The sequence below is a fragment of the Pseudorca crassidens genome, chromosome 4 (assembly GCF_039906515.1).
Source record: "Pseudorca crassidens isolate mPseCra1 chromosome 4, mPseCra1.hap1, whole genome shotgun sequence".
In the NCBI taxonomy this organism is placed as follows: Eukaryota; Metazoa; Chordata; class Mammalia; order Artiodactyla; family Delphinidae; genus Pseudorca; species Pseudorca crassidens.
Window position 1 is genome coordinate 42,872,040 of NC_090299.1, and position 27,608 is coordinate 42,899,647.

Below are 27,608 nucleotides of genomic sequence, written 5' to 3' on the forward strand. Positions count from 1 at the left end.
ATTTCTGAAGGCTCATGCCACAGATAATCAAACAATTATTAACTCTGAGAACAACCATAACAGCAAAATACCCTAACAACAGTTAAACAGTGCTTTACCGTGGGCTCAAATGATCCCTACTGCTTGGAATGGTCTCTTCTCCCTCTGCCACCTATCAAAATCCTTCATCCATCTTCAAGGTTCAATTAAGGGCCACCTCTTCATTACATTTTATCTTTTTTTTTTTTAAAGATTAAAAAATTTTTTTTTGATGTGGACCATTTTTAAAGTCTTTATTGAATTTGTTACAATATTGCTTCTGTTTTACGTTTAGGTTTTTTGGCCACGAGGCATGTGGGATCTTAGTTCCCCGACCAGAGATCGAACCCACACCCCCTGCATCAGAAGGCAAAGTCTTAACCACTGGACTGCCAGGGAAGTTCCTCTTCATAACATTTTCTGATCATTTGCTGCAACTGGATGAGAAGTCTCTCTCTCTCTCCTTTGATCCCCATAGAATCTTTAATTCAACATCCCTTAAAGGATGTACACAAATAATACACAGAATATAGTGTACATATTTTCTTCTCTGTTACAAGTCCTAGAGGGTAAAAACTGTATCTTATTCATCTTTACATCCACTAAAGCACCTTAGAAAATGTGTTGCATGTATTTATTGTGTTGTAAGTATTTATTAAACTTTTAAATTTATGTTCTTCCACATTACAAAGCAATTGAACTGACTGAAACTTCATGCTGAAGTTTTATCGTTCCAAAATTTTGCAGTAGGACAACTCTTTGAAGTGGTTAACTCTTTCGGTTAAATAAATCAGCTGAAAGGAATGACTTAGATTTAAAATTTTCCACTCCATTTGAGAATGAGAACATGCTCATTTCCTAATACTCTGCAACAGATTACTTACCTGAGACCATGGTCTGTGATCTGATAACATCCGGACAGACTGAGAAACAGAAGTACACGCCCAGTCTCTTGATCAGTTTTTTCACTCCCAGAGTAAATTAAGTCTGTTCCCCTAAGCAATCTAGTCCTTGATGCTTTTCTACACAATGCAGAAGACTCCGGGAGTGCTGACATAGTTCTTAAAGCTGTTCCTGTACAACAAAATGAATGACCACAATACGCGAAGGCTGGAGAAGCACAATGCTGCTGCCAACAGACACTAGTCCTTAGTCCAACAATATCCTTACTGTAACAACCGGAGGAGGAACAACTAAAATTGGATGCTGTTTCCATTACACAAAGACTTTCAACATTTCTATGTCTCCATTCTACAGCATCTTCAATATCAGCCAAATCTTCAGCATCTAACATCCACACATAAGGAGAAGTGAAATTTTCAGAAGAAATAGGTTTAGTCCAGGGGTGTTCATTATCTATTTCTTCTCCGATGCCCTTGTTAGTTATATCGGGCAAACAAGCATACTGCTTGGTGGACTGCATGGTAATGTCTTTATTTTTCCAGGTAGTCGAAGCAATTTTGCTTGTTGGAGTTTTCAAAAGGCCACTCTGATGAGATGTCAAAATTCCAAGAGCTCTAGAAATCTTCTCTAGAGCCACATCTGTGATTTTTTCACATCCAGATAGATCAAGATGCCGAAGACTCTGGCAGCAACCAAGCCAAGACCAACTATAATTAAGAGGTAACAAAACTATTAGTGGATATTGTTAAATTCTTCAAAAGATTTGATTATACGTAAGTAAATGGAAACTACAAGAAAGATTTTAAATCTAATATAATCAATCATTTACTGAATATCTGTTGTTAGGCACTACTTTAAATGCTAGGAATATGAAAAGACAATAAGAGTAATGAGGAACTAAGAGTATTGCTAACCCAAAAGAAGAGTAGGAAAGGAGAAGGGTATGGAAGGGAGAGACTGTTTTTCATCCTGAAAAATAACCAATAGAGGAAAGGCTCTACAGACATGAAAGAAAGAAAATAATAATTAGAGGAGAAAGATTCAGTAGAACAAGCTCTAGGAATTAGTAGAGAATTAGCCTTAGCCAGAGAAGAATACATTTCTCCCTCTGAAATTGGAAAAGAGGTGCTGATATAAATGCTAGGGTGGGAAACAGCAGGGCGAGGTAGAATAAGAAGGAAAGTAGCAGCATCCAAAGAAATAAAATCTGAGGGTTGCTTGAAGAAAGTGTTAAAATTTTAGAATAACTATGAAGAGGGAGCTTTGCCAAATGGTACTGGGAGCCCAACTGAAAATGAAAACTTCTTTAAAACACAGTACCAAGCTACATGGTTACACAGCAAGGCTCAAAAGCCTAGACACAGTACAAGATTATAAAGGTGATAGGATGATACATATGTAAGTTTTGAATCAGCTGGGACCTAAGGACAAAAGCAAAGAATTGGAGGGTGCTACTACCATAACATGACCAAAATCTGATAGTAGAAAGTAATAGTATGATTAAACTGTAATTATGTAAATGAAAAACTACAGAACAATTCTACTGATTCATAGTTAAGAAATCATTAAATTTATATATTCAAAATTAACTAACCTGTCAAATGCAGAATCTGAAATGTCAGTTTGGGTAAGATCCAAATGTTCCAAGTTAGGACAAAGCTCTAAAATCTGCCTAACCTAAGAGGGAAAAAAAAGTCACTGTGAAGATCTGTAGAATTTAGTTAGGTTAGAGACATAACTTTTAGTAAGTAATATATAATTTTTAGTAAGTAATATAACCAGTGGTTCTCACACTTTTCTGCATGTAAAAATCACTTCAATTCTGCCTTACAAATATATATTGTGATGAAATCCCAGAAAATCTGTTTCAGTAATTCTAAGATTAGACCCAGGAAATTTACATTCTTAAGGAATACCCAAGAAGATTCTAATGTAGGATATCACAAGATAGTCTTTTATAAAACCATGATTTAATTTCACCTGCCCATCTTACCATGCCTTACACATTATAAACAATCATATAAAACTGGGCTTTATCACTTAACATCTGTGAAACTAAATAAACTGTTTAACCTCTCAGTCTATGTTTCCTTTTCTATAATATGAAGACAATGATATCTATGTACAAAGATTACTATGAGAACTGAAATGAAAAAAGATGAAAATTAGCAGTGTATGCCTACCCATGGGAAGGTACACTCATGGGTAAACTGTTATTTTTTTTTAAAATTAAACTCAGGAATAAGCAAACAAAATGTAGATCGTTGCTACTTTTTCTTAATACCTAAACTAGTGCTAATTTATACATACCATTTTGCTGGAAACTGCACAGCTGTACGCTAATACTAAAGTTTTTACAGAAGTACCAACATACGGTAGAACATTATGAATTAAGCCATGGAGTAAACGTTTTTCCATTTGTGCAATGCTGATGGCAATCGATTCCTCTGCAGACTCTTCTGTAAAATGAATTCAAAAGTCTAAGAACTTGATACACTAATTATGATTAGGCTACTCAAGGAATCACCAAATCATTAAATATGAAATACATTTTGCTCTCCTTTTAAACTCCCCTATATATGCAAAGCAAATTAAATGGACAAGTCCTCATTCGCCAGGACTTAATATTTATATTAACAGGTCTGACATCAACTAAAAAGAGACAAAAGAAAAAGAAAAAAGGTTTAAATGGGAATGAAAGGAAGAATTTTTTAACATGCTTCAAGGCTGAAGGTAATTTTCTTCTCAAGCTAATTATCAGAGAAAAGATAAAAATAACTCCAATTTCAGGCACCGAAAAAATTTTGGAAAAAACTTTGACTACTTGAAGAATAGTGTCAGTTCTTCAAGAGAATATAGGATATCAAGAGGAAAATGAACCATAATAAAAATAATAAAAAGTATCATTCATTATTTTACATAAATATCAATAAAAGGGACACAGAGCTAGAAGAGATTTGAAACAATTAAGTTAGGCTGGTCATAATGAATCAAGCAACGAAAAGTACCTTAGAACTTTAAAGAAATTAAAAATGAGCATGGCTTTTGTTTTCTGCTTAATAACTTCTGTAGAGTTTAGATGTGTATAACAGGATGCACTACTGTAACAAGTAAAAAAAAAAAAAAACCCTACAAACTCCAATTTGATATAAGGAAAAAAACACACTACACGAAAAAGAATGAACTAATAATTTTATCACCTTTCTCAGGATCCTATTGCTTTTTTGCTTACCCGAAGATCTAACTCAAATGTCTCCAAACATAAAACAGTTTAACAGGATAAGCTGAGGAAGTCTCATTTAAAAGAAAACTGAGTGTAGCTGACAAAAGGAATATAAATAGAAACAATAATTCTGAATTTTTGATTGTTTCCATGTTTACAGATATTATTCTAAATTCCTCCTTTAGTTAGACATATATGTGAAATACAGGGATAAAAGTGACTTTTAGTGAACCCTATTTATTCTACTAAAATTTTATTTCCAAATGATTCTTTTGTTTCTGCGGCTCTCTCTATCTAAATGTGTACTATTTACTGTGAAATCCTAAAAAAAAGAAAACTAAACATCCTATGAAGAATAATAACTTCTCTACAAGACTAGTAAAGACAGCTAAGCTGAAAAAGCACTAACATAGATGACAGATCCAAAGTTTACTCTTAGATACACTAAACAGCTAAACACATATATTACCTTAGAAAGGCTCCATCATTATAACCTTAACCTTTCCCTCTCAATATGAAAGAAAACAACAGCAGTCTCTTTGTCTATCTTTAAGTGCTGAGATAAACACATTAAGTTTGATAAAGCCTTTAAAACTCAACACAGGTATTATGAATTGATTTTTTAGAATGGATAAATCAAGTCTTCCCTAAGGTGACATCTGAGTAAAGACCTTAACTCCTTGAGGTCTTTGCTCAAATTTCTCAAGGAACCTTAACTACTCAATCTATTGAAAATGGTAACTTCTTTCCTCTCTTCCTGGCACGCTTTTCCTTTATTTTTCTCCACAGCACTTAACATTATCTAATACAGTATATATTTTGCCTGTCTTTACTGTCTGCCTCCCCCTCCAAATTTTAAGCTAAACAAAGCCAAGGATTTTTTTTTCCCATTTTGTTCACTGTTAACCTCATGCCCAGAAAGTGCCTGCCACAGGATAAGCAAATCACCAAATGTAACTGGAATAGACCTCCTCCTTACATGACACCTTCCAAACATTTAAAACATTAAAAAAGGTGTTTTGCACCTTCATTTCATAAAAATAAACTTGCTGCTAAAACAATAATCTTTGTATTTATATTCCTTACTTTCCACAAGTTTAGTTCTTTTGCCAGACCAGCTTACTATAAGTGGGCAACTTATAAATAAAAAATTCCTACAGGTTCAGTTTTACGAAGTAGAAGAATATCTTATTAGTTTTTTTTTTTTTTTACTATTTTCATCATCTTTTAATAATTAATCATTATCTAAAGTAACATCTAAGATAGAATTTGTGTCTTTCTCCTCCATATTCCCAAAGAGCATCTTTCTGCACCTTCATTACAGCATTTTCCAATACATACCTTGATTAAGAATCATGTATTCTAAATTCTCCCATTTGTGAGTTCTTTGAGGGTAGGGATAAAGTCTTTGTCACCCTTGAATTCTCCCACGGTGCTTAATGAATGGCTACACCAGTTTATATAATCCCTTACCATTTACAAAGAATCTTCATATATATTACTTAATTCTATAACCACCATGTGAGGCAAGTGGCATGACTGTTTACAAATTAATAAACAGGTTCAACAGCGTTATGCTCCTTCCTCTGGGCCACAGACGACTCAATATATACTACTGAGCTGATCAAATAAAGTGGCCCTAAAAACACACTGTAAACTGCATAGCACTATAATGAATGTATATTATTTCAATAAGGAAAACAGTCATCATTTTCTGATTTTTTTAAAGCGTTTAAATAAATATAAAAGCAAATGGGAGGGCTTCCCTGATAACACAGTGGTTAAGAATCCGCCTGCCAATGCAGGGGACACAGGTTCGAGCCCTGGTCCGGGAAGATCCCACATGCTGCGGAGCAACTAAGCCCGTGTGCCACAACTACTTAGCCTGCGCTCTAGAGCCCATGAGCCACAACTACTGAGCCCACACGCCACAACTATTGAAGCCCGTGCACCTAGAGCCCGTGCTCCACAACAAGAGAGGCCACCACAATGAGAAGCCCATGCACCGCAACGAAGAGCAGCCCCCACTCGCTACAACTAGAGAAAGCCTGCGGGCAGCAACGAAGACCCAACGCAGCCAAAAATAAATAAAAATAAATAAATAAATAAATCTGTTAAAAAAAAAAAAACATATGGGAAACAAGCCTATACACATTTAAAAATTACTTTAAACAGAATTTTAAATACGCTTACTATTCCATGAAAGTTTAGAAAGCAGTAGGCTTAAAAACACCAGGTTTTTTAGAAAACACAAAATACATAAATCCTAGCACCTAAGTACTTGTTAATGTAACAGTAATTATTAAAGCACCATGTAACAGTTTTAATTCCAGACACAGCTTACCAGATTCATCTATATCGGCATCTTCATCCCACTCCTGAAAAGCACGACTTTCATCTTTTCTATTTTTCACCCATTCCTCATCAGGTTCAGTATCAAGTTCAGTTGCAGGACCACTATACCAGTCACCTACTCAACAAAAAAACAAAAGGAACAAAATAAGATTAGATCGGCTACCATTACAAAAAAATAACCTATTTATAACAAAAATGTCTGCACACAAAAAATATGTGAGCCATACACAATGAGCCACCTATTGTTAGAAACAATTGTGGTTTAAAAAATTACATTTAAATAAGCACAGAATTCAATTTCAGACATACCAAAAAACTATGAAAAATAATTATCAACAGTCTTAACAAGAAATTTCAGAAATCACTGAAAACAACCTAACCTTTTTCCCTACTGTGGCTTCACACTGGCTCCAGCAATACCCGCATTAACACAATTGCTAATAAACAAAAGGAAGCAAGACTTTCTGCTCAGTAGTGAATTAGCAATTCAGAAGTAGGTGGGAACAGAAAAAGGGAAAGATTAAGGTAAAGCTAAACCATAAATTTAAAGATCCTGGAGAATACGCTGCGATTAAATTACATGATTGTGAAGTGCAAGACAATGCAGAATTAATTTATTGAATTCCTAACGTTACATCTAAGTGAGGGCTCCTCAACCTTAACACCATTGATATTCTGGGCTGGGTAATTCTTTGTTGTGGAGTGCTTCCCTGTGCATTGCAGGGTGTTTAGCAGTAACCCTGGCCTCTACCCACTGGATGCCAGTGTAATACTCCAAGATGGGACAAAAATGCCTCCACAGGCATTTCAAAACATCCCCTGCAGAGGGTCAAATCAATTGTGATCAAGAATCACAGGAAACAAATACCATAAATAAATTAAATTACAACCATTTTTATTGGAACTTTTTGTTTAAGCATATTAAAAACAGAAAAAAAAAGCAGCATATTTAATATCTGGTTAACTTCACAGAAATCTAGCATAGCATTATCATATTTGATCTTTATATCAAACAGTACCTAATTATGTATTACTACCTAATAAGTAATTCTTCATAATCAAAAATACATCTAATAAAAAAGTATGTGATATATCCATACTTGCCTTATCTGACTTTTCACTTAATATATTATCCTACAATAAGAAAAATTATTCCACATAAAAATAATAATTCTAATCATTTGGATCATATAAGTCTACCCAATACTCCAAATAGCTTCATGCAAAAAATATTATATATCTAACAAAAGCTTATTTAAAAGTGATACATATTGATATAAAAAATAAAACTATTTTTAAATCAGACTCACACTTTAATTATGTAAAAAATATATATTTCCATGTCCAAGTGACAAATTATAAAAAACTAAAAACAATTAATGTGAAATTTGAGGTACTCACCTAGAAAAACTGTTTTAATTCAGTGACAGAAGAATATATGCCATATTAGTTGTATTTATCCCATGACTGCATTATATGCTCATGAAAGCAAAACTTTCTTTAATTGTTCACATGTAAAACTAACTTACCACAATGAAATTAACTAATATGAAATTGTAATTTATAGAATGAGGCATTATTAATCACAAAAAAATATGCTAAAGACAAAAATACATTTAGTTATCTTGAGCTACTATCAAAAGGGAAACATAACAGTGACTCAACTTTAAATTTTATAGAATTAATTTATTTTGTATTTTTAAAATACTCATCTAATTATTTAAAGCTGTTCTGACAACCTATTAATTTTATTTTTAATGTTTTGTTATGGAAAATTACAAATATAGTCAAAAGTAGGAATAAGCAGCATTAAACAAGTAGCATAATGAACACCTATGTACTCATCACCTATCTTCACAATTATCGGGGCTTCCCTGGTGGCACAGTGGTTAAGAATCTGCCTGCCAATGCAGGGGACACGGGTTCGAGTCCTGGTCCGGGAAGATCCCACATGCCACGGAGCAACTAAGCCCGTGCACCACAACTACTGAGCCTGCACTCTAGAGCCCACAAGCCGCAACTACTGAAGCCCGTGCACCTAGAGCCCATGCTCCACAACAACAGAAGCCACTGCAATGAGAAGCCCATGCACCACAATGAAGAGTAGCCCATTTGCCACAACTAGAGAAAGCCCGCAAGCAGCAACGAAGACCCAATGCAGCCAAAAATAAATAAAATAAATTTATTAAGAAAAAACAATTATCAACATTTTGCCAATTATTTTTCGTTCCATCCCCAACTATTTCTTCCTAATTATTTGAAAGGAAATTGCACACATCACATAATTCACTCATGAATACTTCAGAATTGTTAGCTTTTAAAAAATGTATACAAAGACATATAATCTAACTAATGAAACCTATTTTTAGTCAACCTTTCAGAGTTTCCCTCCCTGGCCTTGCTTATTAATGTCTATGAGTATATACTTAAAAAAAAAAAACAGATTGAAATATTTTTAAAACAAACTAAGCATCCCATTTACCTACCTCTGGCCCAATGAACAGGGTAAAGATGTTTCCAAAGTGATCCAGTTTTTGCCAGCTGAGACCATTTAGTGCTTACTTGACTGCATCGACATAATTCTTGAGGATTAAGATAACTGAAAATTGACAGCATTACCTCAGGAGGAAGATGAGTTATACCTGTGGATTGTTCTGACACTTCCGCTTCTGAAATAAAAAAGAAAACCTTTAACATAAAAGGCTCTAAGAGCAAATGCAGTAAGAAATTACAATCACATTTCTATAAATAAAATCCAGTGCCTAAAGTCTACTCCTTCCTGCTTGCAAGATGTGAAAAGGAAATAACATGGATTAGAGGTAACATGGAGATGTTAAACTTGCTAAGAACCTGTAGGGTTAAACTATCGTGGTCCAAATCATACTTCATCAGTGGGAGCTACAATAATGAACACAGGATTTACTTCCTCTTACAAAGGCGTCGCAGAAAATACAATACTCACTTTGTAGCATAAGAAGCATCATTTGAAAAAGGAACCCAACAGGTTATACAGCTTTAAGTCAGCAAGTGTAGAGTCAGTCAAATAATGAGAAATCCAGGGCATTTTTAATGATGCACACAAATCTCACAACGTTTTCCATTCATGCATTACAACTCCTGTCAGCATGTTCCTTGTGTTCCCTCTTTGATTTTCACGTTTCATGTAAGAACTCTGAAATCTGACCTCTATAACATTTAGGTGCCTCAACCTTATCCTATTTATGAGCCAGTTGAGACAATATAATGTAAATATTTCTAATGCTGGTATACATTTATCAGGAATCTTTTGTCAGCAGCTAATATAGAAAACAGTTATTGGATATCCAATTTCCTATAATGGGTTATTTCAGTAGCAACTTTCCAAAGGAAAACTGCAAATGAGGTGTACAATAAAGAATATAAAATATAAAAGTTTCATCATTAATGTACTAAAAAGAATCTGAGTACCTTATATATTTGATTTGTTTTCACAACGCAACTTAAATATAGAAATGCTATGATGAATTACTTTAACCTAACCCTTTACAAATGGCAAATATTTTAAACATAATACAGCTATAATTTACTTTGAAGGAGTGGGAAAATTCAATATAGTAAGTGTGATGCTTTTAAGTCCCATGTTATAATTAAAATTAAACCAGATACAACAGGTCCTGACTTGATGTCTAAAGCACAAGCTGCATTTCAGAGTGAAGCACACAAGCTTTATGGGTTTAATTATACCTTAACCTATAAAAACAATTTTGTTCCAACATGCATCTCACCTACTTTATTAAATAAAAATAAGAAAAAAGGACCAATTTCAAACAGTTTCAAGCAATTTTAACAGGAATGCCATTGCTATTTCTCATCTAGCAAAAGCAAAGGAATTTTTACTAGCCTCAGGATGCCAATAATTTTATTTAATGATGTTTTAAAAGGCAAAGCTATCAAACAAAAGAAAGAATAAAAATGAGGAAGTAGTCTATCAATAAAAAAAGCAGAGATATTTTATGTACATTTGTCATTTGTTTTCTCAAAGTGACTATACATAGAAAAACTATGCCTCTCATACTCTCTCCCCTGTGTATTCCTGGATATAAGCTAAGAGAATGAGAAAGGGTAGAGATAAAACTATAAGCATTAAATGATTTTGAAAACTGATTTTTAAAAAAAAGAAAAAACAAAGAAGGATAAAAACAGCCACTATGGTCAGTGGAGCTCAGAAAATTGGATGACACTGCAAAAGTGCTCTCTATATGGTAGTTTTCAATAATTTTGATTGGCCAAAATAATAATAAGTATTAATAATAAAATATTATTAAATTATCATTATATATTTATATATAAATAATATTGATAGTTATTCTTACTAATCAAAATTATTATTATTATATATATAAACTCCTTCAAGAAACACTATACTGCACATGGCCCAAGTATATGAGCTGTTAAATTATCATAGACAATACTAAATTCTAAGATAGAAACTACTGTCCTCAATTAAATTTACTATACTTGAAAACAAATGGCCTAAATTATTCTTCAAACAAAATATAAAGGTCATATCAACAAGAAGTAAATGGCCTTGGAACGAATAAATCGCTAGCTAGCTATCTAAACATATGACTCTCACCTTTATCTGACTTTTCATCCACAGAATATTTAAAAAACTTCTGCCGCTCCTCAGCTTGATTCCATAGGCTAAGACCTCTAAGGAGTTCTGCAGTATCCTTCTGAGAGCAGTGTTGTGCAATCACTTTCTTTTTAATATCCTTAAGCTCTTCATAGGTAAAATATTCCATTAACATGGGCTGAAAAACCTAAATTAAACAAAATACTCATAAGGAAATATGCTTAATTAGTTTTGTTTTACTCTACATCTTTTAAAGTATTAATGGCTCAAGTGTAGTATTATGACCACATATTTGGAAAACATAAAAATTTAGTTGTTACCACCAAGTTAGTTTACCCAAAAATTGCAAAGAAGAATACCACCACCAAGATCCTTCTTTCTATGGCTTCTCCACTCATTCTCGAAACAATTTAAAAGCATGCAAACCAGAAGGTCCTCCTGTACAGAGCTTATCATACACTCTAAATCACTCTCCTATGGTAAGACATTTAGGTCAGGTAACTGCTTTCTGCTACTACAACAACTGACCTCTACCCAAACAGGGCCTCTAAATCATATGAGAACCGTACCCAGTGTACTGCCAACCATAAAAGTCAAAGCTCTACTGATACCTTCAACTATTCAATATTATCTAGGAGATTTCTTCCTTGAAACAGATGCTTAGTCCCAACCTCCAACTGACAGAATTAGAATCTTTAGAGGTGGAGCCAAGGGCTTTTTTTTTTTTTTCTTTGCTCCATAGATAATTTTGATGTGCATCACAGGTTAAGAAACACTGCTCTGGTAACTCAGTGGTTTCAAAGCTGGTTGCATATTTGCATATTATAATGACTTGGGGAACCTTTAAAATATATCCATGTCCATTTCTATCTCCCACCTGATTTAATTGGTCTGGAAAGGGTTTAAAAGTAGATTTTTTTAAAACGGCCATCTGATTATAAGGTAAAGCTTTTTTATAGTGAGAATCACTATAATAACTGATTTACAGCTGAACAAGAATCCAGTTCCTCATAAATATTTTCTCTATTCCTTACCCTGATACTCATCCCACTTTAGAGAAAGAAGAGAATGAGAAAATGTTTTGCTCATCCACTTCAGGGATATCCTAATACATGTGCACTAGTTATAAGACTGATAAGTTTAACACCACCATTTAATTACTAAAATCCACTACTAAAAAAAGAACACTAAAAATTCTTTAAACTTAGAATGCAAATACAGAAAACATTAAAAAGTTTAAAGGATCTTCTAAAGGTTCAGAAAAGACATTAGGGTAGCATAAAAAGTTAACAATCAATACAGTGCCATCCACATAATAGGAGAATAAATATTTTTTGAGTAAATGAATTAAATCAATCACTCAGTCAATGAAAAGCAACAAACTCTCTAAGGAAACAAAATTAATGCTTTTTTTCCTTGGGTTTTTCTTCATTTTCTAAAAAGATCTGGAGGTTCATCTTCCTATGTATTATTTTGAAGACTCAAAGGAAAAATAACATTTCTCCAATTTTATAAAGCAAAATCACGAAGAGGAAAAATTATGCTTACCTCCTCTTCCTCTTTCATGTGAGGAAGAAAATCTCTTGTAAAAGCCTCCAGTCTCTCTTTCAACTGTTTTGCATAATTTAACTGCTCATATTCATTCTAGAAACAAACAAAAAAACTGTATTCTATAAAAATTTCGCTTCATAATTTATACTGTATCTGATCCTAGAAAGTCAGTGTGAAATGTAACTTGAAACGTCAGGGTAAAAAATTAGACTAACAAATAGCAAAATGGTCTCTGTACTTTTCTAAGTATAAAAGATGGCCTCAAAACATCTCTTAAAAGAACCTTGAATTCCTTTAGTAATGTGATCTCATACTTCTTTTTAAAAATGTCATAAAAAGTCTAAAAATATCAAGTATTTGCTCAAAACTTCTACTGATTTCTAATGCATATTTATACAATTTCAATGTGTCCGTTTTCCGATTAATATACCTCTGAGCAGTTCACAAGCGCCTATTGGACTATATCATTACAGAATCCCTTTAAGGTCATCTAGTGTATCCTCTACTAAACAATTCAGAATACCTGTTACATTATCCTGAAGAAGACCATCTACATTTCTAAAGGCAAGGAGCTCACTGTACCTTGAGGTAAATCATTCTAACTCTGCACAACAGCTAAAGAGTTCTTCCCCATATGAACTATGGTCATATCTCCCTGTAACTTATCCATCACTTCTGTATCAGCCCTCTCAACTTAGTACACGTGGAAAATTCAAAAAATAATGAAACTTTTAAAATGTGGGAATATCTTAACCCTGCTGAGTCCTCTCTAGTCTCCTCCTTTTCTAACTAATTTATTAAACTGCTTCCCAATAGTCTATCCAATGTCCTATTCTCTTAGGATTTTACACATTTTCCTTAAGCATGCCCAAGTGGCTTCCATTTCTACTTACATGCTGATAATTATCAAATTTGCTTTTCCAAACCAAATTACCCTTCCAACCTTGAAGCGCAACTAATGCCACCTCCTACCTATAAATGCCCACCTGGACTGCACGAGCAGTTCAAACTCAACCTGCCCATAATGGATCTTTTTAGCCTCTTCTATATTCCCTAGAAAGTCAAGCTCAATTCTCACTCTTATTTCCTTTCTCTTTCTCCTTTCCTCCTTCCTGTATATACAAGCACTACCTTCTATCAATTTTATGTCCTACATTACTTTCAAGTCTGTCCCTTCCCTTCTGTCTCCACTAGTTACTACTTCAGTTCTGATCTTAATCATTTTATTGAACAGGTAATACATGAACATGATATAAAATTCAAACAGTACAAAGGAGTATTCAATAAAAAATAAATCTTCCTATACCATCTTCCCTCCCAGTACCCTATCCCTACCCAATCTCCTACCTCCCCACCAAATAGCTACTGTATATTCTTCTGGAACCTATTACAATAATTTTTTTATAAAAATCTTCCTGCTTGAGTCTTTTTTTTCCCTTCAATCCATCATCTTCCCTACTTAAGAACAGTCTTTCTAGAACACAAATCTATCAATGAAAGGTGCATGGTGGTTTGACAGAGTTACAACTTAAGTCTATGTTTCACCAAGCCAAAAGGGGGACAAATGAAGACCAAATATCCTATAATACGTAAATATAATTAATAGGGAAATTTCTCTACACCATTATCCTAAACTACACCCAAAAATATCTTTAATTTTACATCATACAACTAAAAATTATTCTTTGTAACCACCCTACAGCCCTGTTCATTTTAAGTAACAATTCTACCTTTAGTCACCAATAACTGCATTTACTACAGATTTCTTTTAAGAGTTCAGCAAATGTTATCAGAAAGTAAAATTTGTACAGTAATTGAAATTTCAACTTACAAAAACACCTTTAAGATTTGGAGAGCAGCATTCATGATAGAATTTTACATATAGTAACAAAGAGGTAACTGATAAAGATTCTCATCAAAACTGAGCCAGGATCCACTGAGTCTTCTCAGCCAGGCCCTGACCTTGAGCTCTGTCCTTGGCCCACTTAGTCCAGTTTTACCAAAATCATCCTGAATCAGTCTATCAACCCCACCATTACCACCCTTGGCATTTGATAACCCTCAATATCTAACCACCCTCAATATCTTGTCACCTTGGTATGCCTTCAGCAAAAGGAAGCAAGAGTCAGTCTAGCAAGAATCTCCCAGCTTGATGTTTCCTCTTAGTAATTTTCCTGACCCTCACCTCTGCTCCCTGGCTATAAGAATTCAACCCCATCTCTCTCTCCTACTGCAAAACCCCATTGCAGTAATCCCTTGAATAAAGTCTTCCTTATCGTCTTTAACAAGTGTCAGAATAATTTTTTTTTCTTTAACACACATTTACTATACTATAGTAACATCATTTACTATAAAATGCTAACAAGTTTTGCCAATGACGTATCAGAAGATGGCACAAGCTGTGATAAATATCCATTTTTGCAACTCACCTTAACATTCTTCAGACCCTTTTCAAAGAGGCTAAGCATCTCAGAGAGTTTATTGTCAGAATGCACATTATAAATGGTCTGGCTGCGTTGCTGAAGCAAACCAATAATGTATTCGTTTTCAATCTGCTCATGCATTTTGAACTCCTTAAAAGTAGCATACAGAGACTGCAGAAGAGCACGGAAATCATTGTTGTTGGAAAAGTTGGTTTTAGAAAGCTGAATAAAAATTTAAAAAGAAAGGCATAATAAATACATGCAAATATGCACCAATAGGAAATACTCAAATGCATTCCTATCTAGTTTTGTACATATCAAAATACCTCCCTTATACTTTGTTAAAGTAGGAAAGGAAATCATAAAAAACAAGTTATAATGGTATAATAAAAAGTACCCCAGCCCAGGAAGATGTTGGTTTGAATTCTGAAGGAAAGGATGTACGCACCAACAAAACAGTTTCTTTAAATAAAAGAGATTAAACCAGACTCCCTCGAAACCTAAAATTCCATTACTCTGTGCACATACTAAATACAGATACTCCATAAAGTTTCATATAAACATTAAAAGAGCTGTGTTAGGATAATGTGATGCACTTTTTTCTTTTTTCAAATGTTCTTTATGCTATTATACTACTTTTACAATGTAAAAAATTCAAAAACTTTCTATTATAATTTGTTTAAACTTTAATATCAAGATGAGTCTGATCTGTTCAGAAAACACTGACTAAGCTACTAGAACATTATTAGATAATTTTATAAGAATTTTCTTTTTTTGGAAAACACTTAGCAGTTTATACAAGGATCACATACTTCCTAGAGTGGAAGCACTGCAATAGTACAATGTGAAAAACTTGTACATCGGGGCATGAGAAAGTAAAGGCACTTGAAGGAAAGATAAAAATCAATGAAAATATAAAGAAATAGATACACTGTCATTTTCTTTAATTCTACTATTCAACAAGAGAAAATGACTATTCTGATATAATTTTATTTTTTTACATTTAATGTCAAGTTAAATTCTCATGTTCAAAGCATATATATTATCGGGAAACTCGATTCAAGATGAAGTTCAAAGTAATATTCAAACCTTCTATTACTTCCACTGTCATATTAAATCTGTCTTCTATTATGTCAATTCCAGTTTCAAAATTCATTTTAAGAGGAAAAATCTGATTAGGTTAAAAACAACAGACAGTAAATGGAGAAAAAGAAGCTACAAACACCATACTTCCTAGACTTGTTCTGTAAAGTCTGATCTAGTATTCCTAAAATGGAGAAGAGTCTAAGGTGTCTTAATTGCCTGTTCTGGGCAGGAACAGTCAGCTCATGACAAAGCATCAGAAAAGACAACAAACTCCTAAAGCAAGACTATTCCACTATATAATTTAACCAATGATCTACTGTAAAAGGCAGATGGATTGGGTATGAGTCATTTACAGAAAACCAGACCTAGACCCAGATTCTCTAGGATTAGGCTCCAGTCCTACCATTTATTTAGCTGTGTAACCCTAGGTAAGCTACTTTTCTCCTTCAATGTCTTAGTTTCTTCCTGGCGTTAAATGGGAATAATAAAACCGCCTGTACTTCATATGGTTGCTGTGAGATTTAAATGAACTGGTGCTAAATAAATATTAGCTAGCATTACTTTGAAAATTAATCATTCATTTGTATAAATTCGTGGGGTTTTTTTACCCTATTCAAATATTTAATGAGCAGTTATTATAAGCCAGGCACTGTTTCTGGTACTTGGGATACCTCAGTGAAAAAAACAGACATCTCTGCCTTTACAGAGTTTACAATCTAGTGAAATAAGACAACGAACTGTAACCACAATAAATAAATTATCTATGGGTTGGCCAAAAAGTTTGTTCCGGTTTTTCCATAAGATGTTATGGAAAAACCCAAACAAATTTTTTGGCCAACCCAATACAACAGGGGTTAGCAACTTTTCCTGTAAAGGGTCAGATATATTAAGTTTTTTGTGTGTGAGGTATACTGTCTGTAGCAACTATTTAATTCAGTTGTTGTAGCACAAAAGTAGTCATATGAATGACTGTGGCCATATTCCAATAAATTTTATTTACAGACACTAAAATTTAAATTTTATGTAACTTTCACATGTCATAAAATATTATTCTTTTTACTTTTTCCAACTACTTAAAAATGTAAAAACCATTCTGAGCTCCTGAGCCATACAAAAATAACAGACAGGATGGATTTGGTTAAACCAAGGTTGTAGATTTTATCCTAAGAAATGCCACACAAAATCACAACAAAATCCACTAGTGGCTAATCTCAGCAAATACTATCATGTGGCATTATATTAAAAAAAAAGTTAAAAATAAGTCAGTAGAAATAAGAGGTAAATTAAGCATTAATAATGGCTATAAAATTTTTTAAAAACAAAAAGGATGGCAAAAAACTAAATAATGTCCTCACGTGAGTTATGGAAAATAACATCGTAAAACACATCCAGGAAGTTTTGCATACAGTCTCACTGGACTATTAGAAAATCCTTCGGATTTAATAACAAGCTAAGGTAAAGACCAGGTTCATGCTACAGACTGAGAACCAAATTAGACAAAAGGACTCTCCATTATGCATAGAGTTAATCCCGCAGAGTGGTTAAAAGTGCTGACTCTGGAGCCAGACTGCTTAGGTGTGAATCCATCTCTGCCATCAAGTCACTAAGTTGCTATGTACCTCACTCAATTTCTTCATCTGTAAAATAAGGCTAATAATATTAACTACCTAATAGGGTTCTTGTGATGATTGAATAAGTTAATATATTTAAAGAACACGGAATATAACATATATAAGCCTACTTAGGTTTTTCTGTTATTCCTATATTTAACCCAAACAAAACTATCATTAGAAGTCCTTATCCTACCCAAGTCAGTTTTTCTCCACTTGAAAAGAGCAACTGTTTTTAACCTGGTACCTAAAGTCAGTAAATTTAGCAGTGAAAAGAATAACCTGAGCATATACAGTTTAACTTTTAAAAAATTTGTGTATATGAATCATTTTTTTAAATTGTTTACCTCTAGAAAGGTATTCAATCATAGAGACTTGATTGAGAAAAAAAATAAACCTAGACCCTAATAATATCTGGGACATACTGAGGCCTAGAGCGTGCTAGGTACTATACTAAATATTTTTAGATATTATTTAATTCTTAACAACAATCCTAGGAAGTAGATGTTATAATTCCCATTTTATAGGTGAAAACCCTGAAGCTCAGAGAAAATAACTTACCCAAAAATCATACAACTGGTAGACAACAAAACAGAGGTCAACTCTCTATGACTATAAAACCTACTTACCTTCCACAAGATGCAATGTTAGTCCTAATCATAAAGCTATCTCTTCAGAGCCAACAGAGTAAATTGTCAGAAAGAATGCTTGCTCTAAAATATTAGTTCTCTCCAGGGGTTCGATTTTGCCCCCCAGGAATTAATGGACAAGGTTTAGAGACTGCAGAAGCACTACTGCCATCTTAGCGGGTAAATGGCAGGGCCGGACTAAACATTCTACAATGCCTGGGATAGCATCCCCTATAACAAAGAACCATCTGGCCCAAAATGTCAACAGTGCTGCAGTTGAGAAATGCTGCCCCAAAGAAGTGTTTTTTCAAACATGTTTAACCATGACCTTTAGTATGAAATATAGCACAATCCAGACACACACACCACAAACACTTCAAACAAATTTCAGGAAACAATATTTCCCTCCCTAATCTGTGATGTACTCTATCATTTACTTTTCCATTTCTTTTTTTTTTTGCTGCATCACACGGCTTGTGGGATCTTAGTTCCCCGACCAGGGATCGAACCCAGGTCCACGGCAGTGAAAGCCCGTGTCTTAACCACTGGACCACCAGGGAAGTCCCCTCATTTTTTCAATGTTATTTCTGACCCACAAAATCGATTCCATGACCCACTAATGGGTCACAGAACACACTTGGAAAAACACTGTTCTACAGTAAGATTATAAAAGTTCCCAAGTGACCTATAAGCGTGTATCGTCTGATGCCTAGCAGATTCAACAAGGAACCTACATAGAACAGGATACACATAATCAACAAATAGTAACAATCAGTAACATGGTATCTCCCATATTTTAAAAGAATTTATAACTGACTTTCTGGGACTTCCCTGGTGGCGCAGTGATTAGGAACCCGCCTGCCAATGCAGGGGACACCGGTTCGAGCTCTGGTCCGGGAAGATCCCACATGCGGTGGAGCAACTGAGCCTGTGCACCACAACTACTGAGCCTGCGCTCTAGAGCCCTTGCTCCGCAACAAGAGAAGCCACCACTTGCCGCAACTAGAGAAAGCCCGCGCACAGCAATGAAGACCCAACACAGCCAAAAATAAATAAATAAATTTATAAAAAAAGAGTATCGTAAACAATTTTAAAAAAACTGATTTTCTGCCTCAGACATTCTACAACTTAAAATCATACTTACAGCCTGGCTTCAAACTGATTTGAAGCTGTGTGCCACTTAAAGACTAGATATTAAGTTCAGAATCAGATATGAAAAACTGCATAACAAAAACTCAAATACTATTACCCCAAATAAGTTTTTACTTTTTCTCTCCTCGGCCAGACAATGCTTTCATTTAAGTGAGGGAGATTTACACTCAGTGAAGAAACCTTAATAACTATCTGCTCAAACTAACTTACAGATAGAAAAACCTATGATCCACAGGTGAAATGTTCTGCGTAAAATCATATAGCTAGTAGTAAATAGCAGAACCAGTAAGGTAATGCAAAAAACATGGGCTTCAGAAAGGAAACAAATTCTAAACGTTAAAAATTCGGGCTCCCCTAATTACTAGTTGAGTGAGTTGGGTAAGTTACTTAACCACTAAGTCTGTTTCCTCATCTTTAAATAAGGGATAATACTTGTCTCACAGGGCTCTTGTGAGGATTAAAAGTAAGTAAGCATGTAGTAAGAACTCATTAAATTCCCTTTTCCTTCCTCTCCTTAGCTCTCAATTCAAAACATATTCTCTCCAATAACCCAACGCCAGTCAATAACAGTTTTTACAGGTATGCAAAGGAACAGAAAATCGAGGAAAACTAAATGAATTCTTCATAAAGCTATACTCATTCAATTTTTTAAAAATAATCTATTCGAATTATTCTGAGTTTATTTTCTGCCTATGGCTTTGCTCATTAAATGTCCTATCTTTATAAAATGATAAAGTAGATGGCACTTCAGGTAATATCCTTACCTGAAAAACCTGGGCACTCCATAAAGCCTCCACCACTTGAATTTTTTATAGCTGGTTTACTGTACAGTCTGGAAAGCTCTGTACTATGCACATCTTTACAACCATCACCTACCTTGTTCTCAGAAATCAGTTCAAAGAGACTGTAAGCCCACTCCTGACACTTTAATGTAGAGCTGACCAAATACCTCCCCCCTTTGCTCCCACTAACGGGCATTTGGATTTCCATCCTAGCACAAATGTGTGACTGTAATCTCCTAAAGAATAGGAACTACATCTCGCATGGCCAATACAAGCTACTACAGGGCCAAGTGTCAGTAGAAACTCCATGCCCACTGGCAGTATTAATGTTGTCAAGTTTTGAGGATTAGAGGAAAAACTGAGGAATTGGAATAAACTGGAAAAAAGGATGTGATCCAATGTAAATATTGCCTAAAATCCTCCTAATTTGGAAGGTCAGTGAATTAGCGAACGATTTCATAATAGACTGTTACCAGAAAATTTTTTCAGAAACTACTCTGGTTTTATACGAAGAAAATTAAACTAGGAATCATGATCCTGACTTGGGTTTCCATCTGGATCTATCACCAACTGCTTATGTAAACTCGGTCTAACTAATCTAGCCCTACAAATCCCCAGCTATAAAACAGAAATATCTCTGCCTTTACGTACCTAAAAGGACTGCTGTCTGGATAACAACAGTGAAAAAATCTTTCTATAAAACCTTTTATAAATGTAAAAGGAAACCCATGAGCGAAGTATTAAATTAGATATAATACAGCAATATTTAAAATGGCCCACAACTTCATGGGCTTCCCTGGTGGCGCAGTGGTTGAGAACCTGCCTGCTAATGCAGGGGACACGGGTTCAAGCCCTGGTCTGGGAGGATCCCACATGCCGCGGAGCAACTAAGTCCGTGAGCCACAACTACTGAGCCTGCACGTCTGGAGCCTGTGCTCCGCAACAAATAGGCCGCGATAGTGAGAGGCCCACGCACTGCGATGAAGACTGGCCCCCGCTTGCCACAACTAGAGAAAGCCCTCGCACAGAAACGAAGACCCAACACAGCAAAAATAAATTAATTAATTAATAAACTCCTACTCCCAACATCTTCTTAAAAAAAAAATGGCCCACAACTTCAGAATTATTCTAAATAAACTAGTCTAAGCACGTAAATAATTGTTGTTGCTAATAAATAAATGGATGCTTCTAAAATACATTGTACTTGAAAAGTCAATATTCAAAATAAAACTGACTTCTTTATAATTACTCGGCATTCAGAGTCAACATATAGTATACGATGAAATAACATATTTTGTATCTTTTTCGTTTAAGTACAAAAGCTAGTTCTCACTTTGTAAAGTTTTACTATATGCTGTTTGGGCTGGATACCCGTGGTCTGTACAGGCAAAACATGGTAAAGGCAAAAGTTGAGGGCTTCCCTGGTGGTGCAGTGGTTAAGAATCCGCCTGCCAATGCAGGGGACACGGGTTCAAGCCCTGGTCCAGGAAGATCCCACATGCAGTGGAGCAACTAAGCCCATACACCACAACTACTGAGCCTGCGCTCTAGAGCCTGCAAGCCACAACTACTGAGCCCGCATGCCACAACTGTTGAAGCCCACATGCCTAGAGCCCATGGTCCACAACGAGAGAAGCCACCACAATGAGAAGCCTGTGCACCACAACGAAGAGTAGCCCCTGCTCGCGGCAACTAGAGAAAGCCCGCGTGCAGCAATGAAGACCCAACGCAGCCAAAAATAAATAAAATAAAAATAAAATAATTTTTAAAAAAAGTTGAGATGCCAAATGAATAAAAACATATACTCCTTTAAGACAATTTAGCCATTATAAAATACATTTTTCCCCTTTAGCTCCCAAAGGGCATCCTAGGAGAGATTCCAATTAACTATCAGTATCAAGAAGGAATCCGGATGTTTAATTCCTACGCAGTTTTTTTTTCCCCCTAAATCACCTTGGTCTCTGATCCACAGTTCAGAAAATTGGAATTTTTAATCTTCCTGATGAATTTATACAACAATCTCATTAACTACATCTAATTAACTCAAAATTAGTGATAATTTTAACTTCTGCTATGTCAAATTGAAAATGCTTTCCTAGTTATTTCAAAAGGGGACATTTAACTACCAAAAAGAATCTTATTTGACTCAAATATTGTTTTTAAAAAGGGCACTGTATTTTCAAAATTTGTTCTAACGTTCTCAATCACCAGGTAGTGACACACAACATTAGTGACTGACTTCTTCAATTTTTTAAATACGCTGGTTAGTCTAGCACGTAGCTAGATAAAGTTGTGATTCTTAACCATTTTGGGAGGGTCACAATCATTTGGAAACCTGAAGAAAGCCACAAACCTCCTAGAAAAATGTACACATGCACCAAAATTTCCATAACAATTTCAGGTGGTCCTGGACCACCTCTCCCCAGTCTAGAGAGAAGACCTCAAATTCTATTACTCCTCATTAACTTTCCCTTTTTGGTTTTGAGAAAGTAAAAAAACCTCCCCATTTTTTTCTTTCCTGCAATTAAAGGATACCATCAGAATAACTAAGTTCAAAAGCCAGGGCAGGTAAAAACACTACAGTAAACTAACTCAAAAATCTAGGGCTTCCCTGGTGGCACAGTGGTTAGGAATCTGCCCACCAATGCAGGGTACACAGGTTCGAGCCCTGGTCAGGGAGGATCCCACATGTCGCGGAGCAGCTGGGTCCATGCGCCACAACTACTGAGCCTGCACTCTAGAGTCCACGAGCCACAACTACTGAGCCCGCGTGCTACAACTACTGAAGCCCGCGTGCCTAGAGCCCATGCTCCACGACAAGAAGCCAGCGCAATGAGCAGCCCGGCCGCTGCAACAAACTAGCCCCCGCTTGTGGCAACCAGAGAAAGCCTGCGTGCAACAAAAAGACCCAGTGCAGCCAAAACTAAATAAATTAAACAAATATATATATTTTTTAATTCCAGAGTTACACAGCTTAACTAACGGCTTACCCATTCATTATGTTTTTCCTGGATAAGTGTTCTCACCCTTGGCTTCACACTGGACTCACCTGGAGAGCTTTAAATTATACTTGATGCCTGGGTCCCAGCCTCAGAGATGCTGATTTTAGTGACTTGAGCATCAGCATTTTTAACAGCTTTAGGGTGATTCTACTGAGCAAACAAGGTTGAGAACCACTGTCCTAGACTGCCGTGGTATTTAAACCTGTATCTGAATCGGGTATTGTTAATTTTCAAAATGGAGGGAGGGAAAAGATGGTTGTGGATGCTTTTTAAGTGTGGCCTGGCACTGAACACGGGGCATCCTCCAACCACCTCATGGGCTATAAGAACACCTCTTTTCTCGCAACAGCGGTTCTGCTTAGTGCTATGTAATTTCTGAAAGTTCATCAAAGTTGATATCCATGCTTAAGCAATAGGTCTTTAAATGCTTTTTGTTTGGTTCATTTCTACATGAAGCAGGATTGCCTGAAGTTCTCAGAATATCCGTATGTGGACTCTACCCAACATAAATTTTTGACAAAAATGTGGACTCAAAAAGCATTAGCAAACAGCCCTGAACTATCTCCACAAAAGTGCTTTTTCAGCTTATGGTGCACCAATTAAGAGTGCAAAAAGGTTCTCGCAGTTAAATCAAGTTGTTCCGAAGCCCTTTTATTCGAGCCCACGTAAAGAATTCCAACAGAGAATAGCTGTCTTGTAACAAAATCGACATCTAGTAAACGCTCCGGACAATAAAAGTTGCAAGGAAAAAGATGACCACAAAAGAAGAGAGAAGGTTCTCTGGTTCGTAAGCCACGAAACCTGAGTTTTCTCCCAAATCAAACCAGAGAAAAGCTGGGGCGTAAAATGAGCAGGGAGGAGTTGGGAGAAGGTGCTCGTTGGGCCAGAAAGCGGGCCAGAGGTTCAGAAGAATGGATGGGTGTTCGTAAGGAGAATCGGGGAGGCCCAACACAGGCCGGGGGTAGGGCGGGGGGGCAGTATTGATGGGGGAGGTGGCGGACAACTACAGAAACAGCCTGCGCCAGGGGGAGAGGAAGCCACCGCAGGTAGCCGGCCCGGGGTCCCCAGAGATCGGTAGGGGCGCAGGGGCCCCTCTCCCTCAGGGGGCAGGGGCGGGAGGCCCAGCGCGGCCGCGGGGAGCCCGCCCCGAGGGCGGCGGGTGGCCAGGCCCTCGGCCGGGAAGGGGCCGCGCCGCGAGCTCCGAGGGCACGTCCGAGGCCGCCAGCAGGGCGGGGCGTGGGCTCCCCGCGGAAGATGCGGGGCAGCGAGCACGGCGCTGACAGCTGCGCAGGCTACAATTCGCCCGGCGCGGCCCCCGGGGGCTGAAGGCGCCGCGCAGGCCCGGCCGCCCAGGGATCCGGCCCGCTCCTCCCCTCCGCCCGCGCCGCCCAGAGCCAGAGGCCCCGCACACCGTTACCTTGTCGCAGTAGAGCCCCACCAGCTGCTTCATCCGCCAGTGTGGGGCGGTGAAGACGTCCACTTCTTCGGGGAAGGGCGCCATCGCCACCACCTCAGCCTCCGCCTCAGCAGGCGCGGCCGCCGCCTCTCCATAGACACCCTCGCCGCGGGGCAGAGGCGGCGCCCCCCCCTGCGCATGCGCCCGCCCCGTCGGAGCGCGCGCCCGGGCTGCCGGGCCGGCCGGGACGCGGGGGCGCGCGGGTCGCCGCCATGCGGTCCCTACGGCACCACGTGACCGGGCGCGCGGCGGAGGCTCGCGCTTTCACCTCCCCGCTCAACTCACGTTGCTCGTCCTCCTTCTGCGCCAGAAAAAGAAACCAAGTCGTTTCCCTGTTTGTCTGTTACGTTTTGCAACACAAAACACATGATCTGAGACGAGGGGGTGTCGTTTTAGGGTGCTGTCAGCGCCTTTTGCCGCTATGCCTACCAGGTCTTGAGGCCGAGGCAACCGAGTACAATGGCCGCGGTCGGCCCGACCGCCCGGTCCGCCTGGGCGACTGCGCTGTGCGCGCCCCGGCCCTCCTGAGCCGCCCTTCGCCTCCCTGCCCATGCGGATGATGGCCCAGCCGCCGGCCCGAGCACCGACCTCCCTGCCCGCTGGTCAGAGGTCCCAGCGATTGGGGGAACCAGGACTGGGGGCTCCCAAAACTTGCGCCCCATGAGGAAAACGGGGACGTGGGACAGGACCGGACAATGGCGGCCCGTGGGCTCGCGGCGGGCTTGGAGCCTGGGTCTGGAGGCTGGGCGGGGACCACGCATCTCCTCCGGGGCGGGCGAAAGGGACGGGCCGCGTGGAATTCTGGAGACTCCAAGGAGGGAAAATGTCTCCTGGGGATCAAGGAGGTAGGAATTCACCTCAAGCACAGGGACGCAAGGTCAGGGATGTCAGAAAGGCCTTGGGTGCTGGGCAGGAGGGTAAATAATGAGAGAAAGTTAGTGTGGAAAGGAAGTTCGAGACACATCCCTCCATTTTAACCCGAGGCTCAGAGAGAAAGGAGACAAACCAGGTCACTGCCAAGAAAAAGGTCAGTGTGGCTCTTCCCGACAGGTCACCTCATCCCGGCCCCAGCCCTCCAGGAGACCTAGGAAGACCCTGTTACGGGCTTCTCTCATCCAGATCAACCCTGGACTGGCTGGCTGGAGGATTAATAGACACAGAGAAATGGGAGAAAACAGGGAAGGCTGAGAACCTGGGAAGGGTTATGTTATTTGCTTAATGACAATAAACTCCAGGAGAGCAAGAACCGGATGTTCTCTTCACCCCTTGTATCTGTATTGTCTGTCACAGTTCCAGGACAATATAAGGGCTTGATAAATATTCAATAAATGATGGAGTAGAAGGTTGTAAGAAAGAACTTTTTTAGAAGAATGCATTTGTTTGTCTCTAATCTTACTATGTGCCATTTATTGAGAGGCAATATGAGCAGTGTTTAAAAGCACAGATTGGAGATGAAGTTGGATTCCTCGTTTGCCATATACTACATGTATGACCTTGAGCAAGCTACCGTGACTTCTCTGTGCCTCAGTTTCCTCGTATATAAAATGGGGTTAATACAGCCATGAACTCAGTGCTTGTGCCTGCCTCAAATTCAAATGTTGAAACCCTACCCCTCATGTGTTATTAGGAGGTGGACCTTTGGGAGATAATAGGATTAGATGACGTCATGAAGGTAAAACCCTAATAATGAGTCCCCTAGAGAGCTTGCTTCCCTTCTCTGCTCTTCCCCAGGTGAGAACACAGGGAGAAATCAGCAGTCTGGCCCTCACCATGCTGACACCCTGATCTTGGACTTCCAACCTCTAGGACCAGGACAAACAAATTTCAGCTGTTTATAAGCCACCCAATCTATGTATTTTTTTTTTTTAATTTATTTTCGGCTGCGTTGGGTCCTCGCCGCTGTGCGTGGGCTCTCTCTAGTTGTGGCGAGCAGGGGCTACTCTTCGTTGTGGTGCGCGGGCTTCTCATTGCGGTGGCTTCTCTCTTTGTGGAGCACGGGCTCTAGGCGCGCGGGCCCCAGCAGCTGCGGCACGCAGGCTCAGCAGCTGTGGCTCACGGGCTCCAGAGCACAGGCTCAACAGTTGTGGCGCACGGGCCCAGTTACTCCGCGGCATGTGGGATCTTCCCGGACCAGGGATCGAACCCGTGTCCCCTGCATTGGCAGGCAGATTCTCAACCACTGCGCCACGTGGGAAGGCCTATGGTATTTTTTTATAACAGTCTGAGCTGACACCCTGATCTTGGACTTCCAACCTCTAGGACCAGGACAAATTTCAGCTGTTTATAAGCCACCCAATCTGTGGTATTTTTTTATAACAGTCTGAGCTGACTAAGACAAATACCTACCTCATAGGATTGTTATGAGAATTAAGAGAGTTCATACATTTGAATTGTTTATAATAGTACCTAGCACATAGTAAGTACTGTCTGTAAGCTATCATTATTAAATAAAACAAATCTGTGAGGTAGTACTGTAGGAAACTAAGTATTGAAGGCATTCTGGTAATTACCTAGCATCCCACAAATTAGCGAGTAATCCGGACATATAAATCTAGGTCCAATAACACCGTCCCAAGGCACCCTGTTAGTTGTGTGGGATACAGAGATGACGATTTATACAGAGTCTGTCCTAGAAACAGGAATAGCACCTAAGTAATAGAATATAGATAAGGTCCTTGATATCTCTCTCATTTTCTCCCATCCTCTCCCCTTCTCCTTTCTTTTAAAACTCTACTCATTCACTATGGTTTTGCTTTTATATTTTTTAATACCCCCCAGAAGACATTTTCTTATTTTCCATCTA

The 27,608-nt window shown here is 37.9% G+C and overlaps 1 protein-coding gene across 4 annotated transcripts in view; it reads right to left on the minus strand.

Annotated features, from left to right (window-relative positions):
• Window positions 1–24,947, minus strand: part of FBXL5 (F-box and leucine rich repeat protein 5) — a 50,445-nt gene extending 25,498 nt beyond the window's left edge. For 2 of the 4 annotated variants that reach the window (XM_067735566.1, XM_067735567.1), the window contains exons 1-9: window positions 24,767–24,947; window positions 15,095–15,310; window positions 12,663–12,758; window positions 11,115–11,301; window positions 8,986–9,168; window positions 6,489–6,614; window positions 3,232–3,380; window positions 2,516–2,598; window positions 903–1,628 (exon numbers count right to left, since the gene is read on the minus strand). In XM_067735566.1, the coding sequence (XP_067591667.1) occupies window positions 903–1,628; window positions 2,516–2,598; window positions 3,232–3,380; window positions 6,489–6,614; window positions 8,986–9,168; window positions 11,115–11,301; window positions 12,663–12,758; window positions 15,095–15,310; window positions 24,767–24,850 (1,850 nt within the window). In that variant the 5' untranslated portion in view covers window positions 24,851–24,947. The remainder of the gene's footprint in view (window positions 1–902; window positions 1,629–2,515; window positions 2,599–3,231; window positions 3,381–6,488; window positions 6,615–8,985; window positions 9,169–11,114; window positions 11,302–12,662; window positions 12,759–15,094; window positions 15,311–24,766) is intronic. The other 2 variants (XM_067735564.1, XM_067735565.1) reach the window with 2 other exon arrangements.
• Window positions 24,948–27,608: the final 2,661 nt, after the last annotated feature.